The sequence below is a fragment of the Xenopus tropicalis genome, chromosome 2 (assembly GCF_000004195.4).
Source record: "Xenopus tropicalis strain Nigerian chromosome 2, UCB_Xtro_10.0, whole genome shotgun sequence".
Taxonomy (NCBI): Eukaryota; Metazoa; Chordata; class Amphibia; order Anura; family Pipidae; genus Xenopus; species Xenopus tropicalis.
In genome coordinates this window covers 174,997,753-175,021,866 of record NC_030678.2, presented here as the reverse complement: position 1 = coordinate 175,021,866, position 24,114 = coordinate 174,997,753, and the positions used below count along the sequence as shown (strand labels likewise).

The window sequence follows — 24,114 nt, the reverse complement described above, 5'->3', positions numbered from 1 at the left end:
TGTGTGTGTGTGATACGCGCGCGCGTGTGTGTGTGTGTGATACGCGCGCGTGTGTGTGTGTGTGTGTGTGATACGTGTGTGTGTGATTAACGCGTGTGTGTGTGATACGCGTTGTGTATTTGTGATACGCGTGTGTGTGTGTGTGATACGCGTGTGTGTGTGTGTGTGTGTGATACGCGTGTGTGTGTGTGTGTGTGTGATACGCGTGTGTTGTGTGTGTGTGTGTGTGTGATACGCGTGTGTGTTGATACGCGCTGTGTGTGTGTGTGGTGTGTGATACGCGCGGTGTGTGATACGCGCGGTGTGTGTGTGTGTGATACGCGCGCGTGTGTGTGTGTGTGATACGCGCGCGTGTGTGTGTGTGATACGCGCGTGTGTGTGTGTGATACGCGCGTGTGTGTGTGTTGATACGCGCGTGTGTGTGTGTGATACGCGCGGTGTGTGTGTGATACGCGCGTGTGTGTGTGATACGCGCGTGTGTGTGTGATACGCGCGTGTGTGTGTGATACGCGCGTGTGTGTGTGATACGCGCGTGTGTGTGTGATACGCGCGTGTTGTGTGTGATACGCGCGTGTGGTGTGTGATACGCGCGTGTGTTGTGTGATACGCGCGTGTGTGTGTGTGGGTGTGTGTGTGTTGTGTGGTGTGTGTGTGTGTGTGTGTGTGTGTGTGTGAGATACGTGTGTGTGTGTGTGATACGTGTGTGTGTGTGTGTGTCTGTGATACGTGTGTGTGTGATACGTGTGTGTGTGTGTGTGAGATACGTGTGTGTGTGTGTGATACGTGTGTGTGTGTGTGATACGTGTGTGTGTGATACGTGTGTGTGTGTGTGTGTGTGTGTGTGATACGTGTGTGTGTGGATACGTGTGTGTGTGTGATACGTGTGTGTGTGTGATACGTGTTTGTGTGAGATACGTGTGTGTGTGTGTGATACGTGTGTGTGTGATACGTGTGTGTGTGATACGTGTGTGTGTGTGTGTGTGATACGTGTGTGTGTGTGTGTGATACGTGTGTGTGTGTGATACGTGTGTGTGTGTGTGTGATACGTGTTTGTGTGAGATACGTGTGTGTGTGTGTGTGTGATACGTGTGTGTGTGATACGTGTGTGTGTGTGTGATACGTGTGTGTGTGTGATACGTGTGTGTGTGTGTGATACGTGTTTGTGTGAGATACGTGTGTGTGTGTGTGTGATACGTGTGTGTGTGATACGTGTGTGTGTTGTGTGATACGTGTGTGTGTGTGTGATACGTGTGTGTGTGTGTGTGATACATGTGTGTGTGTGTGATACGCGTGTGTGATACGTGTGTGTGTGTGTGTGATACGCGCGTGTGTGTGTGTGATACGCGCGCGTGTGTGTGTGATACGCGCGCGCGTGTGTGTGTGATACGCGCGCGCGCGTGTGTGTGATACGCGCGCGCGCGTGTGTGAGATACGCGCGCGCGTGTGTGTGTGTGATACGCGCGTGTGTGTGTGATACGCGCGTGTGTGTGATACGCGCGTGTGTGTGTGTGTGTGATACGCGCGTGTGTGATACGCGCGTGTGTGTGTGTGATACGGGCGTGTGTGTGTTGTGTGTGATACGCGCGTGTGTGTGTGTGTGATACGCGCGTTGTGTGTGTGATACGCGCGTGTGTGTGTGATACGCGTGTGTGTGTGATGCGCGTGTGTGTTGCTGATACGCGCGTGTGTGTGATGCGCGCGCGCGCGTGTGTGTGTGATGCGCGCGCGCGCGTGTGTGTGTGATACGCGCGCGTGTGTGATGCGCGCGCGCGCGTGTGTGTGTGTTGATGCGCGCGCGCGCGCGTGTGTGTGTGTGATACGCGCGCGTGTGTGTGTGATGCGCGCGTGTGTGTGTGTGATGCGCGCGCGCGCGCGCGTGTGTGATGCGCGCGCGCGCGTGTGTGTGTGATGTGCGCGCGCGCGCGTGTGTGTGTGATGTGCGCGCGCGCGCGTGTGTGTGATACGCGCGCGCGTGTGATACGTGTGTGTGTGATACGCTGAGTGTGTGGTGGTGTGTGATACGCGTGTGTGTGTGATACGCGCGTGTGTGTGTGTGTGATACGCGCGTGTGTGTGTGTGTGTGTGTGATACGCGCGTGTGGTGTGTGTTGTGATACGCGCGCGTGTGATTGTTGTGTGTGTGTGTGTGTGATACGCGCGTGTGTGTGTGTGTGTGTGTGATACGCGCGTGTGTGTGTGTGTGTGTGCTGTGTGTGTGTGATACGCGCGTGTGTGTGTGATACGCGCGCGCGTGTGTGTGTGTGTGGTGTGTGTGTGATACGCGCGTGTGTGTGTGTGTGTGTGTGTGTGTGTGATACGCGCGTGTGTGTGTGGTGTGTGTGTGATACGCGCGTGTGTGTGTGTGTGTGTGTGATACGCGCGTGTGTGTGTGTGTTGATACGCGCGTGTGTGGTGTGTGATACGCGCGTGTGTGTGTGTGTGTGATACGCGCGGTGTGTGTGTGTGTGTGTGTGTGTGTGTGTGTGTGTGATACGCGCGTGTGTGTGTGATACGCGCGCGCGTGACTGTGTGTGTTGTGTGTGGTGTGTGTGATACGCGCGTGTGTGTGTGTGTGTGTGTGTGATACGCGCGTGTGTGTGTGTTGTGATACGCGCGCGTGTGTGTGTGTGTGTGTTTGATACGTGTGTGGTGTGTGTGTGTGTGATACGTGTGTGTGTTTGATAACGTGTGTGGTGTGTGATACGTGTGTGTGTGATACCGTGTGTGTGTGATACGTGTGTGTGTGATACGACTGTGTGTGTGATACGTGGTGTGATGTGATACGTGTGTTTCGTGTGTGTTGTGATACGTGTGTGTGTGTGTGATACGGTGTGTGTGTGTGTGATACGTGTGTGTTGTGTGATACGTGTGTGTGTGTGTGTGATACGTGTGTGTGTGTGTGTGATACGTGTTGTGTTGAGATACGTGTGTGTGTTGTGTGTGTGTGATACGTGTGTGTGTGATACGTGTGTGTGTGTGTTGATACGTGTTGTGTGGTGATACGTGTGTGTGTGTGCTGATACGTGTGTCTGTGTGAGATACGTGTGTGTGTGTGTGTGGTGTGATACGTGTGTGTGTGATACGTGTGTGTGTGATACGTGTGTGTGTGTGTGATACGTGTGTGTGTGTGTGATACGTGTGTGTGTGTGTGTGATACATGTGTGTGTGTGTGATACGCGTGTGTGATACGTGTGTGGTGTGTGATACGCGCGTGTGTGTGTGTGTGATACGCGCGCGTGTGTGTGATACGCGCGCGCGTGTGTGTGTGATTACGCCGCGCGCGTGTGTGTGTGATACGCGCGCGCGCGTGTGTGATACGCGCGCGCGTGTGTGTGTGATACGCGCGCGCGCGTGTGTGTGTGATACGCGCGCGCGTGTGTGTGTGTGATACGCGCGTGTGTGTGTGATACGCGCGTGTGTGTGTGATACGCGCGTGTGTGTGTGTGTGTGATACGCGCGTGTGTGTGTGTGTGTGATACGCGCTGTGTGTGTGCTGTGTGTGTGATACGCGCGTGTGTGTGTGATACGGCGCGTGTGTGCTGTGTGTGTGTGTGATACGCGCGTGTGTGTGTGTGATACGCGCGTGTGTGTGTGATACGCGCGTGTGTGTGTGATACGCGCGTGTGTGTGTGTGATACGCGCGTGTGTGTGATGCGCGCGCGCGCGCGTGTGTGTGTGATGCGCGCGCGCGCGCGTGTGTGTGATACGCGCGCGGGTGTGATGCGCGCGCGCGTGTGTGTGATGCGCGCGCGCGTGTGTGTGTGTGATACGCGCGCCGTGTGTGTGTGATGCGCGCGCGTGTGTGTGTGATGCGCGCGCGCGCGCGCGCTGCGCGCGCGGGTGTGTGTGTGTGTGTGATGTGCGCGCGCGCGCGTGTGTGTGTGTGTGATGTGCGCGCGCGCGCGTGTGTGTGATACGCGCGCGCGTGTGATACGTGTGTGTGTGATACGCGTGTGTGTGTGTGTGTGATACGCGTGTGTGTGTGATACGCGCGTGTGTGTGTGTGTGATACGCGCGTGTGTGTGTGTGTGTGTGTGATACGCGCGTGTGTGTGTGTGTGATACGCGCGTGTGTGTGTGTGTGTTGATACGCGCGTGTGTGTGTGTGTGTGATACGCGCGTGTGTGTGTGTGTGTGTGTGTGTGTGTGTGTGTTGATACGCGCGTGTGTGTGTGATACGCGCGCGTGTGTGTGTGTGTGTGTGATACGCGCGTGTGTGTGTGTGTGATACGCGCGTGTGTGTGTGTGTGTCTGTTGTGTGTGTGATACGCGCGTGTGTGTGTGTGTGTGATATGCGTGTGTGTTTGATACGTGTGTGTGTGTGTGTGTGTGTGATACGTGTGTGTGTTTGATACGTGTGTGTGTGTGTGATACGTGTGTGTGTGATACGTGTGTGTGTGATACGTGTGTGTGTGTGATACGTGTGTGTGTTGTGATACGTGTGTGTGTGTGATACGTGTGTGTGTGTGATACGTGTGTGTGTGTGATACGTGTGTGTGTGTGATACGTGTGTGTGTGATACGTGTGTGTGTGATACGCGTGTGTGTGTGTGTGTGTGATACGCGTGTGTGTGTGATACGCGCGTGTGTGTGTGTGTGTGTGATACGCGCGTGTGTGTGTGTGTGTGTGATACGCGCGCGTGTGTGTGTGTGTGTGATACGCGCGTGTGTGTGTGTGTGTGTGTGTACGCGCGTGTGTGTGTGTGTGATACGCGCGTGTGTGTGTGTGTGTGTGTGTGTGTGTGTGATACGCGCGTGTGTGTGATACGCGCGCGTGTGTGATACGCGCGCGTGTGTGTGTGTGTGTGTGTGTGATACGCGCGTGTGTGTGTGTGTGTGTGTGATACGCGCGTGTGTGTGTGTGTGTGTGTGATACGCGCGTGTGTGTGTGTGTGTGATATGTGTGTGTGTGTTTGATACGTGTGTGTGTGTGTGTGATACGTGTGTGTGTTTGATACGTGTGTGTGATACGTGTGTGTGATACGTGTGTGTGTGATACGTGTGTGTGTGATACGGTGTGTGTGTGATACGTGTGTGTGTGTGATACGTGTGGTGTGTGTGGATACGTGTGTGTGTGTGATACGTGTGTGTGCTGTTGTGTGTGATACGTGTGTGTGTGATACGTTGTGTGTGTGTGTGATACGTGGTGTGTGGTGTGATACGTGTGTGTGTGTGTGTGTGAGATACGTGTGTGTGTGAGATACGTGTGTGTGTGTGTGTTGTTGAGATACATGTGTGTGTGTGATACGCGTGTGTGATACGCGTGTGTGTGATACGCGCGCGCGTGTGTGTGTGTGTGATACGCGCGCGCGTGTGTGTGTGTGTGATACGCGCGCGTGTGTGTGTGTGTGTGTGATACTCGCGCGCGTGTGTGTGTGTGTGTGTGTGATACGCGCGCGTGTGTGTGTGTGATACGCGCGCGTGTGTGTGTGTGTGTGTGATACGCGCGCGTGTTGTGGTGTGTGTGTGGTGATACGCGCGCGCGTGTGTGTGTGATACGCGGTGTGTGTGTGATACGCGCGTGTGTGTGTGATACGCGCGTGTGTGTGTGTCTGTGTGTGTGTGATACGCGTGTGTGTGTGTGATACGCGTGTGTGTGTGTGATACGCGTGTGTGTGTGTGATACGCGTGTGTGTGTGTGATACGCGTGTGTGTGTGTGTGATGCGTGTGTGTGTGTGTGTGTGATACGCGTGTGTGTGTGTGATACGCGTGTTGTGTGTGTGATACGCGTGTGTGTGTGTGTGTGTGTGATACGCGTGTGTGTGTGTGATACGCGTGTGTGTGTGTGTGTGTGTGTGATACGCGTGTGTGTGTGTGTGATACGCGTGTGTGTGTGTGTGTGTGTGTGATACGCGTGTGTGTGTGTGTGATACGTGTGTGTGTGATACGCGTGTGTGTGTGTGTGTGTGTGTGATACGCGTGTGTGTGTGTGTGATACGTGTGTGTGATACGTGTGTGTGTGATACGTGTGTGTGTGATACGTGTGTGTGTGATACGTGTGTGTGTGATACGTGTGTGTGTGATACGTGTGTGTGATACGTGTGTGTGTGTGTGATACGTGTGTGTGTGTGTGATACGTGTGTGTGATACGTGTGTGGTGTGTGTGATACGTGTGTGTGTGTGTGATACGTGTGTGTGTGTGATACGTGTGTGTGTGTGATACGTGTGTGTGTGATACGTGTGTGGTGTGTGTGTGATACGTGTGTGTGTGTGATACGTGTGTGTGATACGTGTGTGTGTGTGTGTGATACGTGTGTGTGTGTGATACGTGTGTGTGTGTGATACGTGTGTGTGTGTGATACGTGTGTGTGTGTGTGTGTGATACGTGTGTGTGATACGTGTGTGTGTGTGTGTGATACGTGTGTGTGATACGTGTGTGTGTGTGTGTGATACGTGTGTGTGTGTGATACGTGTGTGTGTGTGTGATACGTGTGTGCGATACGGGCACGGAAGGTGAACTTCAGTTCAGGGAGTGATTATGTTACAGACTCAAACCCCTCCGCTCCGAAACTGGAACCTCCGTGTATTTATTTTCCTTCCATGTAATCCCCAAGCGTGACGGGGGCTTCCTGCTGCACCGAAGCATTCTGGGTAAAGTCTTGCCTTCCCCTATAAATCACCCCTTGCTGTAAATACAGGAATCCCGGGCAGCCAAGGGCTCTGGGGATCAGTGAAACTGGAATTCTTCAGGGGTACAACATATTCCTACCTGCCCCCCAGGCTGGGCCCCCTCCTCTCATAACAGATATATAGAAACATTGGGGTAAAAGTCACCCCGCTATAGTTCCAGGGGTACCCAGGGCACAAATAAGCACTCACCCCAAATCCCCCCCTAACTGGCCTTCAGGCTGGGCCCCCTTAGCCCATAACAAGGTTACAGATATATAGAAACATTGGGGTAACAGTCACCCCGCTATAGTTCCAGGGGTACCCAGGGCACAAATAAGCACTCACCCCAAATCCCCCCCTAACTGGCCTTCAGGCTGGGCCCCCTTAGCCCATAACAAGGTTACAGATATATAGAAACATTGGGGTAACAGTCACCCCGCTATAGTTCCAGGGGTACCCAGGGCACAAATAAGCACTCACCCCAAATCCCCCCCTAACTGGCCTTCAGGCTGGGCCCCCTTAGCCCATAACAAGGTTACAGATATATAGAAACATTGGGGTAACAGTCACCCCGCTATAGTTCCAGGGGTACCCAGGGCACAAATAAGCACTCACCCCAAATCCCCCCTAACTGGCCTTCAGGCTGGGCCCCCTTAGCCCATAACAAGGTTACAGATATATAGAAACATTGGGGTAACAGTCACCCTGCTATAGTTCCAGGGGTACCCAGGGCACAAATAAGCACTCACCCCAAATCCCCCCCTAACTGGCCTTCAGGCTGGGCCCCCTTAGCCCATAACAAGGTTACAGATATATAGAAACATTGGGGTAACAGTCACCCCGCTATAGTTTCCAGGGGTACCCAGGGCACAAATAAGCACTCACCCCAAATCCCCCCTAACTGGCCTTCAGGCTGGGCCCCTTAGCCCATAACAAGGTTACAGATATATAGAAACATTGGGGTAACAGTCACCCCGCTATAGTTCCAGGGGTACCCAGGGCACAAATAAGCACTCACCCCAAATCCCCCCCTAACTGGCCTTCAGGCTGGGCCCCCTTAGCCCATAACAAGGTTACAGATATATAGAACATTGGGGTAACAGTCACCCTGCTATAGTTCCAGGGGTACCCAGGGCACAAATAAGCACTCACCCAAATCCCCCTAACTGGCCTTCAGGCTGGGCCCCCTTAGCCCATAACAAGGTTACAGATATATAGAAACATTGGGGTAACAGTCACCCCCGCTATAGTTCCAGGGGTACCCAGGGCACAAATAAGCACTCACCCCAAATCCCCCCCTAACTGGCCTTCAGGCTGGGCCCCCTTAGCCCATAACAAGGTTACAGATATATAGAAACATTGGGGTAACAGTCACCCCGCTATAGTTCCAGGGGTACCCAGGGCACAAATAAGCACTCACCCCAAATCCCCCCTAACTGGCCTTCAGGCTGGGCCCCCTTAGCCCATAACAAGGTTACAGATATATAGAAACATTGGGGTAACAGTCACCCCGCTATAGTTCCAGGGGTACCCAGGGCACAAATAAGCACTCACCCCAAATCCCCCCCTAACTGGCCTTCAGGCTGGGCCCCCTTAGCCCATAACAAGGTTACAGATATATTGAAACATTGGGGTAACAGTCACCCCGCTATAGTTCACATTGTATTACTAATGTGTTGCACCTCCTCAGCCCCGCACCATTAGTTAGTCTGACACTTGCAGTAGGAACCACAATTCAGCAGGAACAGCCCCCTAAGTTTGCTCATAGCCTGTACAGAGAGATACCATAAAACTATGGCACATAGGGATTCCCCTGTACTAAGCACAATTCAGCAGGAACAGCCCCCTAAGTTTGCTCATAGCCTGTACAGAGAGATACCATAAAACTATGGCACATAGGGATTCCCCTGTACTAAGCACAATTCAGCAGGAACAGCCCCCTAAGTTTGCCCATGGCCTGTACAGAGAGATAACATAAAATTCAGCAGGGAAATTATAGGGTATACTGGCAATTTTACATAGAAATTGGTAAATTCTTATGGCAGTCTAAATAACTCCCAATTTGACACAAAGCAAAAAAGGTTTGGATTTTGAAAACAGAAATGAAAACAATGTTCTTCTATTAGTGATGAAAAAGACTATTTGTGATATTTTCAACCAAATTAACACAGCCTGTGTTTCTCAAAGATATTCTACTGCCCCCTAGTGTTCCTACAGGCATATTGCAGGGACAGAAATCCTGCTTGTCTAGGTAAACTACTTGTACACACAATAAAGGCAGTCAGGTTATGGGATTCCCTACCAAGAGAGGGGAAATGAGTGATACATTGGGGGTGGGGAGGAAAGGGGATCTCACCATCAGCATAGGAAGGGGTTCCTTACTGTAAGGGCAGTCAGGTTATGGGGTTCCCTACCAAGAGAGGGGGAATGAGTGATACATTGGGGGTGGGGAGGAAAGGGGATCTCACCATCAGCATAGGAAGGGGTTCCTTACTGTAAGGACAGTCAGGTTATGGGATTCCCTACCAAGAGAGGGGGAATGAGTGATTCATTGGGGGTGGGGAGGAAAGGGGATCTCCCCATCAGCATAGGAAGGGGTTCCTTACTGTAAGGACAGTCAGGTTATGGGATTCCCTACCAAGAGAGGGGGAATGAGTGATTCATTGGGGGTGGGGAGGAAAGGGGATCTCCCCATCAGCATAGGAAGGAGTTCCTTACTGTAAGGGCAGTCAGGTTATGGGGTTCCCTACCAAGAGAGGGGAAATGAGTGATACATTGGGGGTGGGGAGGAAAGGGGATCTCACCATCAGCATAGGAAGGGGTTCCTTACTGTAAGGACAGTCAGGTTATGGGATTCCCTACCAAGAGAGGGGGAATGAGTGATTCATTGGGGGTGGGGAGGAAAGGGGATCTCCCCATCAGCATAGGAAGGGGTTCCTTACTGTAAGGGCAGTCAGGTTATGGGGTTCCCTACCAAGAGAGGGGGAATGAGTGATACATTGGGGGTGGGGAGGAAAGGGGATCTCACTATCAGCATAGGAAGGGGTTCCTTACTGTAAGGACAGTCAGGTTATGGGATTCCCTACCAAGAGAGGGGAAATGAGGGATTCATTGGGGGTGGGGAGGAAAGGGGATCTCCCCATCAGCATAGGAAGGGGTTCCTTACTGTAAGGGCAGTCAGGTTATGGGATTCCCTACCAAGAGAGGGGGAATGAGTGATACATTGGGGGTGGGGAGGAAAGGGGATCTCACCATCAGCATAGGAAGGGGTTCCTTACTGTAAGGGCAGTCAGGTTATGGGATTCCCTACCAAGAGAGGGGGAATGAGTGATACATTGGGGGTGGGGAGGATGAGCCCCACATTCAGTTGAGTATAATGTTGGTCCCTTTGGCCGCTGTCCAGTAAATGAAACGTGAGAAATTCAGAATAACATAACAACGTTTATTTATTTATAACAAGCGCTCAGTCGGGGGGTCCCGCTGTGAGTCCTGGGAGTTTATGGAGGGACCCCAAGTCCTGTATGTGAGTAACAGCCACGTAATTGGCTCTTTATAACCAAGAGCCACAAACAGTTGATTTGGAGCCAATCGGAGCAACGAGGGAAGGACACAGCGATATAAAACCAATGGTCTGATCCGTATTACAGTCTCCTCCTGGGTCAGGCTTGGGGGGAGGGGTTCTGTTTCTATACAAGGAACTTACCGGTAAAAATTCCCCCCTCCTCCTCGTTACCCGCTGCTACAATGAGACGGGGGGAGTCTATAGAAAATACAGTCACGGTGCGGCCCCCTCACTTCTTCTGGAAGAACCCCATGATGGAGGCTTGCTTGGTGCCTTTACTCGCCACCGAGGTCTTTTTAGAGGATTTTGCCTCCGATTTGCTCTCGTGTTTTGCTCCTCCCATAACTGATGGTTTGTGGGCAGCCGCCGGTTTGGGTTTGGTGAACTCCTCCTCACTGTCAGTGCAAGACTCACTCACATAGGCCTTCTCTGTCACTGTGAGGAGCGGGAATAGCAAAGAAAGTCACTGCAATGTATATTGTATAACTGCCCTGTTATACAGATAGCTAGAATCTCAGCCATAAAGCAGGGCAGGACTGCTGCTTACAATGGGGGGATCAGATAGGATCTGTGCCACTGTGACAGAATGCTCTGTTATACAGATAGCTAGAATCTCAGCCATAAAGCAGGGCAGGACTGCTGCTTACAATGGGGGGATCAGATAGGATCTGTGCCACTGTGACAGAATGCTCTGTTATACAGATAGCTAGAATCTCAGCCATAAAGCAGGGCAGGACTGCTGCTTACAATGGGGGGATCAGATAGGATCTGTGCCACTGTGACAGAATGCTCTGTTATACAGATAGCTAGAATCTCAGCCATAAAGCAGGGCAGGACTGCTGCTTACAATGGGGGGAATCAGATAGGATCTGTGCCACTGTGACAGAATGCTCTGTTATACAGATAGCTAGAATCTCAGCCATAAAGCAGGGCAGGACTGCTGCTTACAATGGGGGGGATCAGATAGGATCTGTGCCACTGTGACAGAATGCTCTGTTATACAGATAGCTAGAATCTCAGCCATAAAGCAGGGCAGGACTGCTGCTTACAATGGGGGGGATCAGATAGGATCTGTGCCACTGTGACAGAATGCTCTGTTATACAGATAGCTAGAATCTCAGCCATAAAGCAGGGCAGGACTGCTGCTTACAATGGGGGGATCAGATAGGATCTGTGCCACTGTGACAGAATGCTCTGTTATACAGATAGCTAGAATCTCAGCCATAAAGCAGGGCAGGACTGCTGCTTACAGTTGAGATCAGATACTATATTTCAGTACAAGACAACACATCTTACCAATGCTGCCTTCTTCATCCATGAATGTTGTGGACTTTAATACTCGCCTTCTCTTCCTCCTCTTACCCCCGGGCTGTTGCTAAGGAGAATTGGGGTGTCAGTTACATATCAGAACACAAACGTATACAAGTTCAGGCCAGTGAGTTGGGGGTAGGTGGGTATTTAGCGCCACTTGCTCCCATACGAATGCTAGGGGCACTGCTGGGCGTAGAAGTGGGAGGGGCCACAGTATTGGATGTCGCTGTCCCTATTATTAAAGGCCAAGTGCAGCTGTCAGTTCGGTACCTGGGGTTGGGAGTCGGCCTCGGACTTCGGGACAAGCGCGGGAGCCGGGGGCGAGGGAGGAGGAGGAGAAGGCGTTTTTATCTCGCAGGGAGGGGGCCCATCTGCAAAATAAAGAAATCATTCGTGATGATAAATTCCTCAACCCTTCATGCAAACAGTGCGTCATTTATTAAAGGGCAGCTTTCAAATGGGGGTCGCTGACCCCGGCAACTATAATACGATTGCTCTGAGGCTCTAGTTTTATTGTTATTGTAACATTGATTACTTGTCTTTCTATTTAGCCCCTCCCCTATTCATATCCCTATCTCCCTTATAAACCACTACTTGGTTGCTAGGTTAAATTGGCCCCTAGCAACCAGATAGCCCCTGAAATTCCAAACTGGAGAGCCACCGGACAAAAAGCTAAATAATTCAAAACCCGCAAATAAAAAATGAAGACCAACTGCAAATTGTCTCAGAATGGCAATCGGCCAAGTGAAACTGCCCAAGTCACACGGCCGAGCTTGGGGCGGCCAAATCCAGACACACATTTACCCCTCGATAGCCATACTACTTCCATTTGCGACACAGGGATCCTGGGAAAGAATGAGATCCAGTGAAGCCAATGGCACGCCCCCCAATAGATGCCCCGTACCCTCATCCTCGCTGTCGCTCGTGGGCTGCTTAATCCTCCTCCTCTTCTTCACCACCTTCTCCTCGTCACTGTCGGACATTTCCGCTCGCTTCCCCCTGTAAGGAGAGAGGAACATGGAACCCCGTTTTATTTATTAGGCTCAAAAATACGCACCTTTGTGGGCGGAGCTCTCAATTAATATGGCCGATGTTACAAACAGTAGCGGGTGGAGCATTTGCCAGGCTCCTCCCATTCCCAGTAATAGTATAGCTATAGGGGAGGGCGGATATTTCTCACTGGGAGTAAACCAGATGGTCGGCATAATACAGCAAGGCATCATGGGTAATACCTCCTTTAATTACCCTTTCCTTACCTTTTCTTCTCTTTAGCCGGGGCTTTTGCTGGCTCTGTAGCTTTAACAGGTTTAGCCGCTGGGGGCTCGGCGGTGACTGGGGCGGGGGGCACCAATGCAGCTTTCTCTTCTTTAATGGCTTCATTAGCAGATTCTTTCATTTTGCCTACAAACCAGCGTTACGCCGCAATTATTCTTCAACTTTCATTAACATTCTATCCACTTTCCCACTAGTATCTTTCCTGGTACACAGGGCCCATGTACTTCCTTCCCCCAGTCATGTGATCCCAACTCAGGGGTGTGAGCCCCCTATACTAATACACAGGGCCCATCTACTTCCTTCCCCCAGTCATGTGACCCCAACTCAGGGGGGTGAGCCCCCTATACTATTACACAGGGCCCAAGTACTTCCTTCCCCCAGTCATGTGATCCCAACTCAGGGGTGTGAGCCCCCTATACTAATACACAGGGCCCATGTACTTCCTTCCCCCAGTCATGTGACCCCAGCTCAGGGGGGTGAGCCCCCTATACTAATACACAGGGCCCATGTACTTCCTTCCCCCAGTCATGTGACCCCAGCTCAGGGGGGTGAGCCCCCTATACTAATACACAGGGCCCAAGTACTTCCTTCCCCCAGTCATGTGATCCCAACTCAGGGGTGTGAGCCCCCTATACTAATACACAGGGCCCATCTACTTCCTTCCCCCAGTCATGTGACCCCAACTCAGGGGGGTGAGCCCCCTATACTAATAAACAGGGCCCATCTACTTCCTTCCCCCAGTCATGTGACCCCAGCTCAGGGGGGTGAGCCCCCTATACTATTACACAGGGCCCATCTACTTCCTTCCCCCAGTCATGTGATCCCAACTCAGGGGGGTGAGCCCCCTATACTAATACACAGGGCCCATCTACTTCCTTCCCCCAGTCATGTGATCCCAACTCAGGGGGGTGAGCCCCCTATACTAATACACAGGGCCCATCTACTTCCTTCCCCCAGTCATGTGATCCCAACTCAGGGGGGTGAGCCCCCTATACTAATACACAGGGCCCATCTACTTCCTTCCCCAGTCATGTGATCCCAACTCAGGGGGGTGAGCCCCCTATACTAATACACAGGGGCCCATCTACTTCCTTCCCCAGTCATGTGATCCCAACTCAGGGGGGTGAGCCCCCTATACTAATACACAGGGCCCATCTACTTCTTTCCCCCAGTCATGTGATCCCAACTCAGGGGGGTGAGCCCCCTATACTAATATACAGGGCCCATCTACTTCCTTCCCCCAGTCATGTGATCCCAACTCAGGGGGGTGAGCCCCCTATACTAATACACAGGGCCCATCTACTTCCTTCCCCCAGTCATGTGGTCCCAGCTCAGGGGGGTGAGCCCCCTATACTAATACACAGGGCCCATCTACTTCCTTCCCCCAGTCATGTGACCCCAGCTCAGGGGGGTGAGCCCCCTATACTAATACACAGGGCCCATCTACTTCCTTCCCCCAGTCATGTGATCCCAACTCAGGGGGGTGAGCCCCCTATACTAATACACAGGGCCCATCTACTTCCTTCCCCCAGTCATGTGACCCCAGCTCAGGGGGGTGAGCCCCCTATACTATTACACAGGGCCCATCTACTTCCTTCCCCCAGTCATGTGACCCCAGCTCAGGGGGGTGAGCCCCCTATACTATTACACAGGGCCCATCTACTTCCTTCCCCCAGTCATGTGACCCCAGCTCAGGGGTGTGAGCCCCCTATACTAATACACAGGGCCCATCTACTTCCTTCCCCCAGTCATGTGACCCCAGCTCAGGGGTGTGAGCCCCCTATACTAATACACAGGGCCCATCTACTTCCTTCCCCCAGTCATGTGACCCCAGCTCAGGGGGGTGAGCCCCCTATACTAATACACAGGGCCCATCTACTTCCTTCCCCCAGTCATGTGACCCCAGCTCAGGGGTGTGAGCCCCCTATACTGTTACACAGGGCCCATGTACTTCTTTCCCCCAGTCATGTGACCCCAGCTCAGGGGTGTGAGCCCCCTATACTATACACAGGGCCCATCTACTTCCTTCCCCCAGTCATGTGACCCCAACTCAGTGCGGTGAGCCCCCTATACTAATACACAGGGCCCATCTGCTTCCTTCCCCCAGTCATGTGACCCCAGCTCAGGGGTGTGAGCCCCCTATACTAATACACAGGGCCCATCTACTTCCTTCCCCCAGTCATGTGACCCCAACTCAGTGCGGTGAGCCCCCTATACTAATACACAGGGCCCATCTACTTCCTTCCCCCAGTCATGTGACCCCAGCTCAGTGCGGTGAGCCCCCTATACTAATACACAGGGCCCATCTACTTCCTTCCCCCAGTCATGTGACCCCAACTCAGTGCGGTGAGCCCCCTATACTAATACACAGGGCCCATCTACTTCCTTCCCCCAGTCATGTGACCCCAGCTCAGGGGTGTGAGCCCCCTATACTAATACACAGGGCCCATCTACTTCCTTCCCCCAGTCATGTGACCCCAGCTCAGGGGGGTGAGCCCCCTATACTAATACACAGGGCCCATCTACTTCCTTCCCCCAGTCATGTGATCCCAACTCAGGGGGGTGAGCCCCCTATACTAATACACAGGGCCCATCTACTTCCTTCCCCCAGTCATGTGATCCCAACTCAGGGGTGTGAGCCCCCTATACTAATACACAGGGCCCATCTACTTCCTTCCCCCAGTCATGTGACCCCAACTCAGGGGTGTGAGCCCCCTATACTAATACACAGGGCCCATCTACTTCCTTCCCCCAGTCATGTGACCCCAACTCAGTGGGGTGAGCCCCCTATACTAATACACAGGGCCCATCTACTTCCTTCCCCCAGTCATGTGACCCCAGCTCAGGGGGGTGAGCCCCCTATACTAATACACAGGGCCCATCTACTTCCTTCCCCCAGTCATGTGACCCCAGCTCAGGGGGGTGAGCCCCCTATACTAGTATCTTTCCTGGTACACAGGGCCCATCTACTTCCCCCCATTAGTCACATGATTCCTACTTAGTGGGGGTCACTGGTGAGAATTCCAGTCGGTATAATTCCCGGTAGGCAAGGCCTATCTGCTTGTACTCGGGGTCAGAGGTCCCTATAAGCCTGACTGGTGTATCATTAATCTAATTAACTAGTGGGGGTGTAATTAGTGCTGGAGAGCTTATTAAAGGGTTAAGGAAACATTCATTCTCTTCTGACGCAGAACTACAACTTCCAGCACTGCACTGTCAGATGTGAGAGTTGTAGTTCTGCCATAACTTGCCTACGTGTGGCCTAGCACGTGGATCCCAACTCACTTAATGAAGCCGCTTTCCCAAAGAAGTTGTTCACAGTCTGCGCCTTGGCAGGGGCTTTGCCACTCGATGCCGTCGCCTACACGGGGAGAGAGTTCAGCAGGTAAAACGGGGCGTCCGAAATCAGACTTTCAGCTTAAAGGCTAAGTAAACCCAGCCATGACTCTGCCCCACGGCGCCCCCTAGTGTTGCTATAGAAGCTGCCAAAAACCATCATTATAGATGCAAGGAAATTCCCCAATGAGAATTGTACTGATAAATAAGTTGATTATAAATGCAAAAGAACTGCCCAGTGAGAATGCTGATTCCCAGCACTGTGTCAGGCCCCTTGCTGGTACCTTACATATAGAGATAATGATGGCATTTTCTCCCCTCATTATATGGCACAGGAATCAGACATGGGGATAAAGGGACAGACTTGTTCAGTGCTGGGAAACTGTGCTTATTGCTCCCAACTCCAATTGCAGGAACAGAGAACAGGGAGCCGGATTTACTCACATCAGCTGGGATTCTCATTGGAGGATTTTTCGCATGTTAAAGCAGTCGCTGGCTGTGGGGATTTGGGGGAAAGTTTTATTGGGCAATATTGCTTTAAGAATACAGCCCTGATGTTGCTGGACTACAGCTCCCAGCATGCCCCAAGCTTCATTATATGTTACATTATTGTGGGATTTGTAGCCCAGTAACAACTGAGTAACGTTGGGTTGAGCCGCGCTGGGCAGCAGGGTTTGTATCCCCTTTAAAGTAGAACTAAAACTCAAGGCTCTAGCTTAATGCTCTATGTTATATGCATGGGGGCCCCGTCTTGTACTGTTGCGCTATTTTATATCTAAATAACCTTATTATTGCTCAATGAGTAACTACCGGTATAGTGCCAGTCTATGCAATATAGTGCGGTTTGGATGACCCCTGCTGTCCATTTTGGGAACTGCAGCTGCTGTACCTTTATTGATTCCAAAAGATTCTGAAAAGAACTATTATTGGAATATTCAGATTTCAGAGCAGCAACAAAATAATATGATCAATAAATTTTGTGCCTTAGGTTGCTTGGCGACATTGACATTTGAATTAAGTCTGCCTGGATACCAAGGATCCTATCTGATCCAAATATTGCTGGAACAAACGGGTTTATTTGCCCTTTATGCAGTATGATAGTGAATATTTTAAATGCAATAACCCCACAGTGCAGCATCTTCTCCCCCCAAATACCAGATCCAATTGTTTCTATTGGCTGCACACCCTGATAGCTCAGGGCATAAGTAAGTTATGGGTGCTAGCACCCCTAGCAGTATAAGTACACAGGCAATTGCACATAGAAGATTGAGAGCACAAGCAGCACAGACATATCAGAGAGAACTTACTGCTGGTTCCTTGGCATCGGCTTTGCTTTCCTTCTGCGTTTCCTGCTGTTTGACAGCTTGTTGGGAAAACATTCCCATAATGCCTTTAGGCTGCTTGGATGTGGGCTTTGGGGCGGGGGCAGCAATGTGCCCGTTGATTGCAGGTTTCGCTGTAACATTTGCTTCTCCGGTTGGTTGGGCGTTTGCTTTTAGGAGCTGGGAGATTTCCTCTGGGGACCTGGGCACGGCCTCTGGGCACTGAATGGCACTAAACCTACAGGCACATAGGGATTCAATGGGAAACCGACTGTATACCTGTCTGTATATACCCCCCCCAGGGGCAGATACACCCCTGTACCCCTAAGCATTCATGGGTACCCCTGGAACTATAGCAGGGTGACTGTTACCCCAATGTTTCTATATATCTGTAACCTTGTTATGGGCTAAGGGGGCCCAGCCTGAAGGCCAGTTAGGGGGGGATTTGGGGTGAGTGCTTATTTGTGCCCTGGGTACCCCTGGAACTATAGCGGGGTGACTGTTACCCCAATGTTTCTATATATCTGTAACCTTGTTATGGGCTAAGGGGGCCCAGCCTGAAGGCCAGTTAGGGGGGGATTTGGGGTGAGTGCTTATTTGTGCCCTGGGTACCCCTGGAACTATAGCGGGGTGACTGTTACCCCAATGTTTCTATATATCTGTAACCTTGTTATGGGCTAAGGGGGCCCAGCCTGAAGGCCAGTTAGGGGGGGATTTGGGGTGAGTGCTTATTTGTGCCCTGGGTACCCCTGGAACTATAGCAGGGTGAGTTACCCCAATGTTTCTATGTATCTGTAGCCCCGGGGAGAGGACACACGTACTTGTTGCAGTTGTGCAGGTTGTTCTTGATGATATCATAGTCAGTGTTGAAGAGGGGAGCGCAGTCCTTCAGAGCCGCTTTCTGGATGCTATACACATGGACGCTGGCAACCTCCGCAAGCTTAGACTTAGTGGCTGTGGGACAGAGAGAAAAAACAATAAGGATTTAGGCTGAACTTTGGGATCAGTTTGGCTGCCCTTATGGGGGGGGGGTAACATCCTGTAGGACTGCACAGGCCCCATTATGACCCGACTGCCAGCCCCGGCCTAACAAGTGGGGTTTAGCTGTAGGCCCGAGGCTGAAACTGATACCCACTTACCTGCAAGCTTCTCCTCCTTCACTACGGCCACTTTGTGAAACTGAAAGAGGAAAAGGCAGAGCGTTAGCCGCAATCCCACAATGCACCAGCGACAGCGAATAACAGCACTGGAACAGGAAATGACACACTTGGCCTAGATTTATTGAACGTTCCCGATCAGTCCGGCTCTCCAGGCGCTGTGGGATATATGTTCTACGTAGACTTTTTGTTGTGTCGGGGCCCAGACTTGGCCATTGGTCACTTACAGGGGCGGGGAGTGAACAAAACTGCCCACTAGGGACTGGGTAACTAGGACACTGCGCCCTGAACTGAATCCACTATGTGGGAATTTGCCCAAACACCAAATCCTGCCTGAAAGATTTGGCCAAATCCCAAAACAAATCCAAATTAGGTCACAAAGGGGTTAATGCGCAGAGAGCGGAGACAGATTGTCAGCTCACGTGTTCAAGTGATGAAAAGTCACAATTTTAAAGGGGTTTTTCACCTGCATTAACTGTTAGTAGGATGTAGAGAGTAATATCCTAAGACGATTTGCAATTGGTCTACATTTTTTATTACGTGTAGTTATTTCAATTTAATTCAGCAGCTCTCCAGTTTGGAGTTTCAGCAGCTATCTGGTTGCTAGGGTCCGAATTACCTTAGCAACCAGGAAGTGGTTTGAATGAGAGACTGGTATATGAATAGGGGAGGGGCTGAATAGAAAGATAAGGAATAAAAAGTAACAATAACAATAAAACTGGAGCCTCACAGAGCAATAGGGTTTGGCTGCCGGGGTCAGTGACCCCCATTTGAAAGCTGCAAAAATTTGGAAGAAAAATATTCCAATACCTGCGGCCCAATGAGAACACTTCCACATAATCACGGTCTCCTGACCCAAAAGCAGATAGAAAAGTAGGGCTTGAACCCCAAAGATCTCTGTGCCAGTGAGAGGGGGAGTGGCCAATACCCGCCCATTACACGCGCTGCCCATACTCACAGGGTAACCGTCCTGCAGACATTTCCCGGTCACCAGGTAAGTAACGTGCACCTGTGCGTTGCCATTTTCCTTCCGCTTCCTTGTCACGTAGTCGTACAGCATCCTGCGGGGGCACAGGTACGTGAGAGAGACACCCCCAGGGGCTCAGCACAGAGATATATGCAGGATATGATAATGCAGGGGGTTGTTACCCCCTTAAACCCCCCCCCCCCCAATATACATATTGTAACATATTGTTTCTCCTACTCCCATGTAACTGGAGGAGTCCCAAGCCAGACTTGGATTTCTTACTATTGAGTGCTATTCTGATACCTACTGGGAGCTGCTATCTTGCTCCCTTCCCATTGTTCTGCTGATCGGCTGCTGGGGGTGAGGGGGGGGATATCATTCCAACTTGCAGCGCAGCAGTAAAGTGTGCCTGAGTCTGAGCTTTCAGCCAGCGCTACACATTAGAACTGCTTTCAGCTAACCTATTGTTTCTCCTACTCCCATGTAACTGGAGGAGTCCCAAGCCGGACTTGGATTTCTTACTATTGAGTGCTATTCTGATACCTACTGGGAGCTGCTATCTTGCTCCCTTCCCATTGTTCTGCTGATCGGCTGCTGGGGGTGAGGGGGGGGGGATATCACTCCAACTTGCAGCGCAGCAGTAAAGTGTGCCTGAGTCTGAGCTTTCAGCCAGCGCTACACATTAGAACTGCTTTCAGCTAACCTATTGTTTCTCCTACTCCCATGTAACTGGAGGAGTCCCAAGCCGGACTTGGATTTCTTACTATTGAGTGCTATTCTGATACCTACTGGGAGCTGCTATCTTGCTCCCTTCCCATTGTTCTGCTGATCGGCTGCTGGGGGTGAGGGGGGGGGGATATCACTCCAACTTGCAGCGCAGCAGTAAAGTGTGAGTGAAGTTTATCAGAGCACAGGTCACATGGCTGTGGCACCCTGGGAAATGAAGAATATGGCTAGCCCCATGGGACATTTCAAAATGAAATATAAAAAAATATGTATGCATTTTTGTAAATGGGGGGATATTCGCAGTGAGGCCCCAATGGGAAGCAAGGGGGGGGGGGCAGTACTCACTGTTTCGCCAGGTTAACATGGACGCCCAGCGTGTGGCTCAGCCATTTGTACGTCACCTGTAACGCAAGCAGAGAGAATGGCGTCAGTCGGGGCAAGTCAGTATGATACATAGCGATACAGATGGGCGGGGCTAGAGGGATAATGAGGCTGAAATACCGGCAGCCCATTGGCTCAGTAACACAACAGGGACTGCCTGGGTCTCACTGCATTTGTACTGACCCAACCCCTGAACCAGAGGTGACCAAAACTGGCCAAAAACCAGATTGGGGCCCTGTTCCAAATGCAACATTATAAGGGTCATGCAAGGAATTATGGGAAGACCCCATCGTTCCCATCTGGGTGGGGGGGGGGATGACCCCAGGGTCCCCATCTGGGTAGGGGGGGGATGACCCCAGGGTCCCCATCTGGGTAAGGGGGGGATGACCCCAGGGTCCCCATCTGGGTAAGGGGGGGATGACCCCAGGGTCCCCATCTGGGTAAGGGGGTGACCCCAGGGTGCCCATCTGGGTAGGGGGGGGGTGACCCCAGGGTGCCCATCTGGGTAGGGGGGGTGACCCCAGGGTGCCCATCTGGGTAGGGGGGGTGACCCCAGGGTGCCCATCTGGGTAGGGGGGGGGTGACCCCAGGGTGCCCATCTGGGTGGGGGGGGGGATGACCCCAGGGTGCCCATCTGGGTGGGGGGGGGGGATGACCCCAGGGTGCCCATCTGGGTGGGGGGGGGGGGGATGACCCCAGGGTGCCTATCTGGGTGGGGGGGGGATGACCCCAGGGTGCCTATCTGGGTGGGGGGGGGGGGATGACCCCAGGGTGCCTATCTGGGTGGGGGGGGGGGGATGACCCCAGGGTGCCTATCTGGGTGGGGGGGGATGACCCCAGGGTGCCATCTGGGTAGGGGGGGGGTGACCCCAGGGTCCCCATCTGGGTAAGGGGGGGATGACCCCAGGGTCCCCATCTGGGTAGGGGGGGATGACCCCAGGGTCCCCATCTGGGTAGGGGGGGATGACCCCAGGGTCCCCATCTGGGTAAGGGGGGGATGACCCCAGGGTGCCCATCTGGGTAAGGGGGGGGATGACCCCAGGGTCCCCATCTGGGTAAGGGGGGGATGACCCCAGGGTCCCCATCTGGGTAGGGGGGGGGTGACCCCAGGGTGCCCATCTGGGTAAGGGGGGGGATGACCCCAGGGTCCCCATCTGGGTAGGGGGGGATGACCCCAGGGTCCCCATCTGGGTAGGGGGGGGGTGACCCCAGGGTCCCCATCTGGGTAGGGGGGGGGGTGACCCCAGGGTCCCCATCTGGGTAAGGGGGGGATGACCCCAGGGTGCCCATCTGGGTAGGGGATGACCCCAGGGTGCCTATATGGGTGGTGGGGGGGGGGGATGACCCCTGGGTGCCTATCTGGGTGGGGGGGGATGACCCCAGGGTGCCTATCTGGGTGGGGGGGGGATGACCCCAGGGTGCCTATCTGGGTGGGGGGGGGATGACCCCAGGGTGCCTATCTGGGTAGGGGGGGGTGACCCCAGGGTCCCCATCTGGGTAGGGGGGGGGGATGACCCCAGGGTGCCCATCTGGGTAGGGGGGGGATGACCCCAGGGTGCCTATCTGGGTAGGGGTGACCCCAGGGTCCCCATCTGGGTAGGGGGGGGGGGATGACCCCAGGGTGCCCATCTGGGTAGGGGGGGGGGATGACCCAGGGTGCCTATCTGGGTAGGGGGGGGGTGACCCCAGGGTGCCCATCTGGGTAGGGGGGGATGACCCCAGGGTGCCCATCTGGGTAGGGGGGGATGACCCCAGGGTGCCTATCTGGGTAGGGGGGGGTGACCCCAGGGTGCCCATCTGGGTAGGGGGGGTGACCCCAGGGTGCCCATCTGGGTAGGGGGGGGATGACCCCAGGGTGCCCATCTGGGTAGGGGGGCCCGGGGGGGGGGGGATGACCCCAGGGTGCCCATCTGGGTAGGGGGGGGGATGACCCCAGGGTGCCCATCTGGGTGGGGTGGGGGGGGGGATGACCCCAGGGTGCACATCTGGGTGGGTGGGGGGGGGATGACCCCAGGGTGCACATCTGGGTGGGTGGGGGGGGGATGACCCCAGGGTGCACATCTGGGTGGGTGGGGGGGGGATGACCCCAGGGTGCACATCTGGGTGGGTGGGGGGGGATGACCCCAGGGTGCCCATCTGGGTAAGGGGGAATAAACCACCAAATTGCCCATGCCAGGGAGAAGCGGCCCGGGTATTATTATAAGAAGGGACGGCAGGTTCCATTCAGAAGAGCCGGAGAGCCCCAGTTGCTCGGAACTCACGATCTTATTCTGATCAGCCACCAGCTCGTCGATATTCTCCAGGTACAGTTCGTCCATAGCTCCCGCCCGGGTCCGGCCCCAGGGAACCCGCAGCTACTCTCTATACTTGGCGCCTGACAACCGAGGCCAGCGGGAGCGGGGAGCGCAGGCGCAAAAGCACCAACATCATTGGCGGAGAGAAGACGCGGCTAAAGACGCTGCCCAATGAGAAGCGAGCTGCGCACACGTGGAACAGAAATAAACACGCCCCTTCCCTGTGCCAGTACTAGAGCAAGGCACGCCGGGAAGGTTAACTCTATATGTGCTGGAGGCAGGACCTCTGCAGGCTCTCTCTATAGGGCAGGCAGACTTTACCCTTACAGGCAGATACAAGGGGGAATCTGTAGGAAATGGAGTCACAGCTTGAACAGGCAAACCTGGGGTTTAAAGGGACCCTGCCCTCATATTTATGGGGCTGTTTGTCTCTAAATGACACTGTCACACAGAAACAATTCCCTCTGCCATTTAACCTTCTATTCTTGTACCAACAAATGTATTTGTAGCTGTAATATTGGTGTGTAGGCGCCATCTCAGTGCCTTGTGCCTGAGTCTGAGCTTTCAGCCAGCGCTACACATTAGAACTGCTTTCAGCTAACCTATTGTTTCTCCTACTCCCATGTAACTGGAGGAGTCCCAAGCCGGACTTGGATTTCTTACTATTGAGTGCTATTCTGATACCTACTGGGAGCTGCTATCTTGCTCCCTTCCCATTGTTCTGCTGATTGGCTGCTGGGGGTGAGGGGGGGGGATATCACTCCAACTTGCAGCGCAGCAGTAAAGTGTGCCTGAGTCTGAGCTTTCAGCCAGCGCTACTCATTAGAACTGCTTTCAGCTAACCTATTGTTTCTCCTACTCCCATGTAACTGGAGGAGTCCCAAGCCGGACTTGGATTTCTTACTATTGAGTGCTATTCTGATACCTACTGGGAGCTGCTATCTTGCTCCCTTCCCATTGTTCTGCTGATTGGCTGCTGGGGGTGAGGGGGGGGATATCACTCCAACTTGCAGCGCAGCAGTAAAGTGTGCCTGAGTCTGAGCTTTCAGCCAGCGCTACTCATTAGAACTGCTTTCAGCTAACCTATTGTTTCTCCTACTCCCATGTAACTGGAGGAGTCCCAAGCCGGACTTGGATTTCTTACTATTGAGTGCTATTCTGATACCTACTGGGAGC

At 53.1% G+C, this 24,114-nt stretch overlaps 1 protein-coding gene and 1 pseudogene across 2 annotated transcripts; one reads left to right on the top strand and one right to left on the bottom strand.

Moving 5' to 3' along the window:
• The window catches only part of LOC116406442, a 954,163-nt pseudogene that overhangs the window by 401,694 nt on the left and 528,355 nt on the right, over window positions 1-24,114 (top strand).
• On the bottom strand, window positions 10,029-23,104 carry pold3 (polymerase (DNA-directed), delta 3, accessory subunit). Of its 2 annotated transcripts, XM_031895979.1 has the most exons (12): window positions 22,906-23,104; window positions 20,609-20,664; window positions 19,529-19,631; window positions 18,553-18,592; window positions 18,235-18,367; window positions 17,399-17,651; window positions 16,041-16,116; window positions 12,737-12,881; window positions 12,385-12,479; window positions 11,751-11,851; window positions 11,466-11,544; window positions 10,029-10,604 (listed from the first exon to the last, which is right to left on the bottom strand). In XM_031895979.1, the coding sequence occupies exons 1-12, from the start codon at window positions 22,960-22,962 to the stop codon at window positions 10,399-10,401; spliced, it is 1,344 nt and encodes a 447-aa protein (XP_031751839.1). In that variant the 5' UTR covers window positions 22,963-23,104; the 3' UTR covers window positions 10,029-10,398.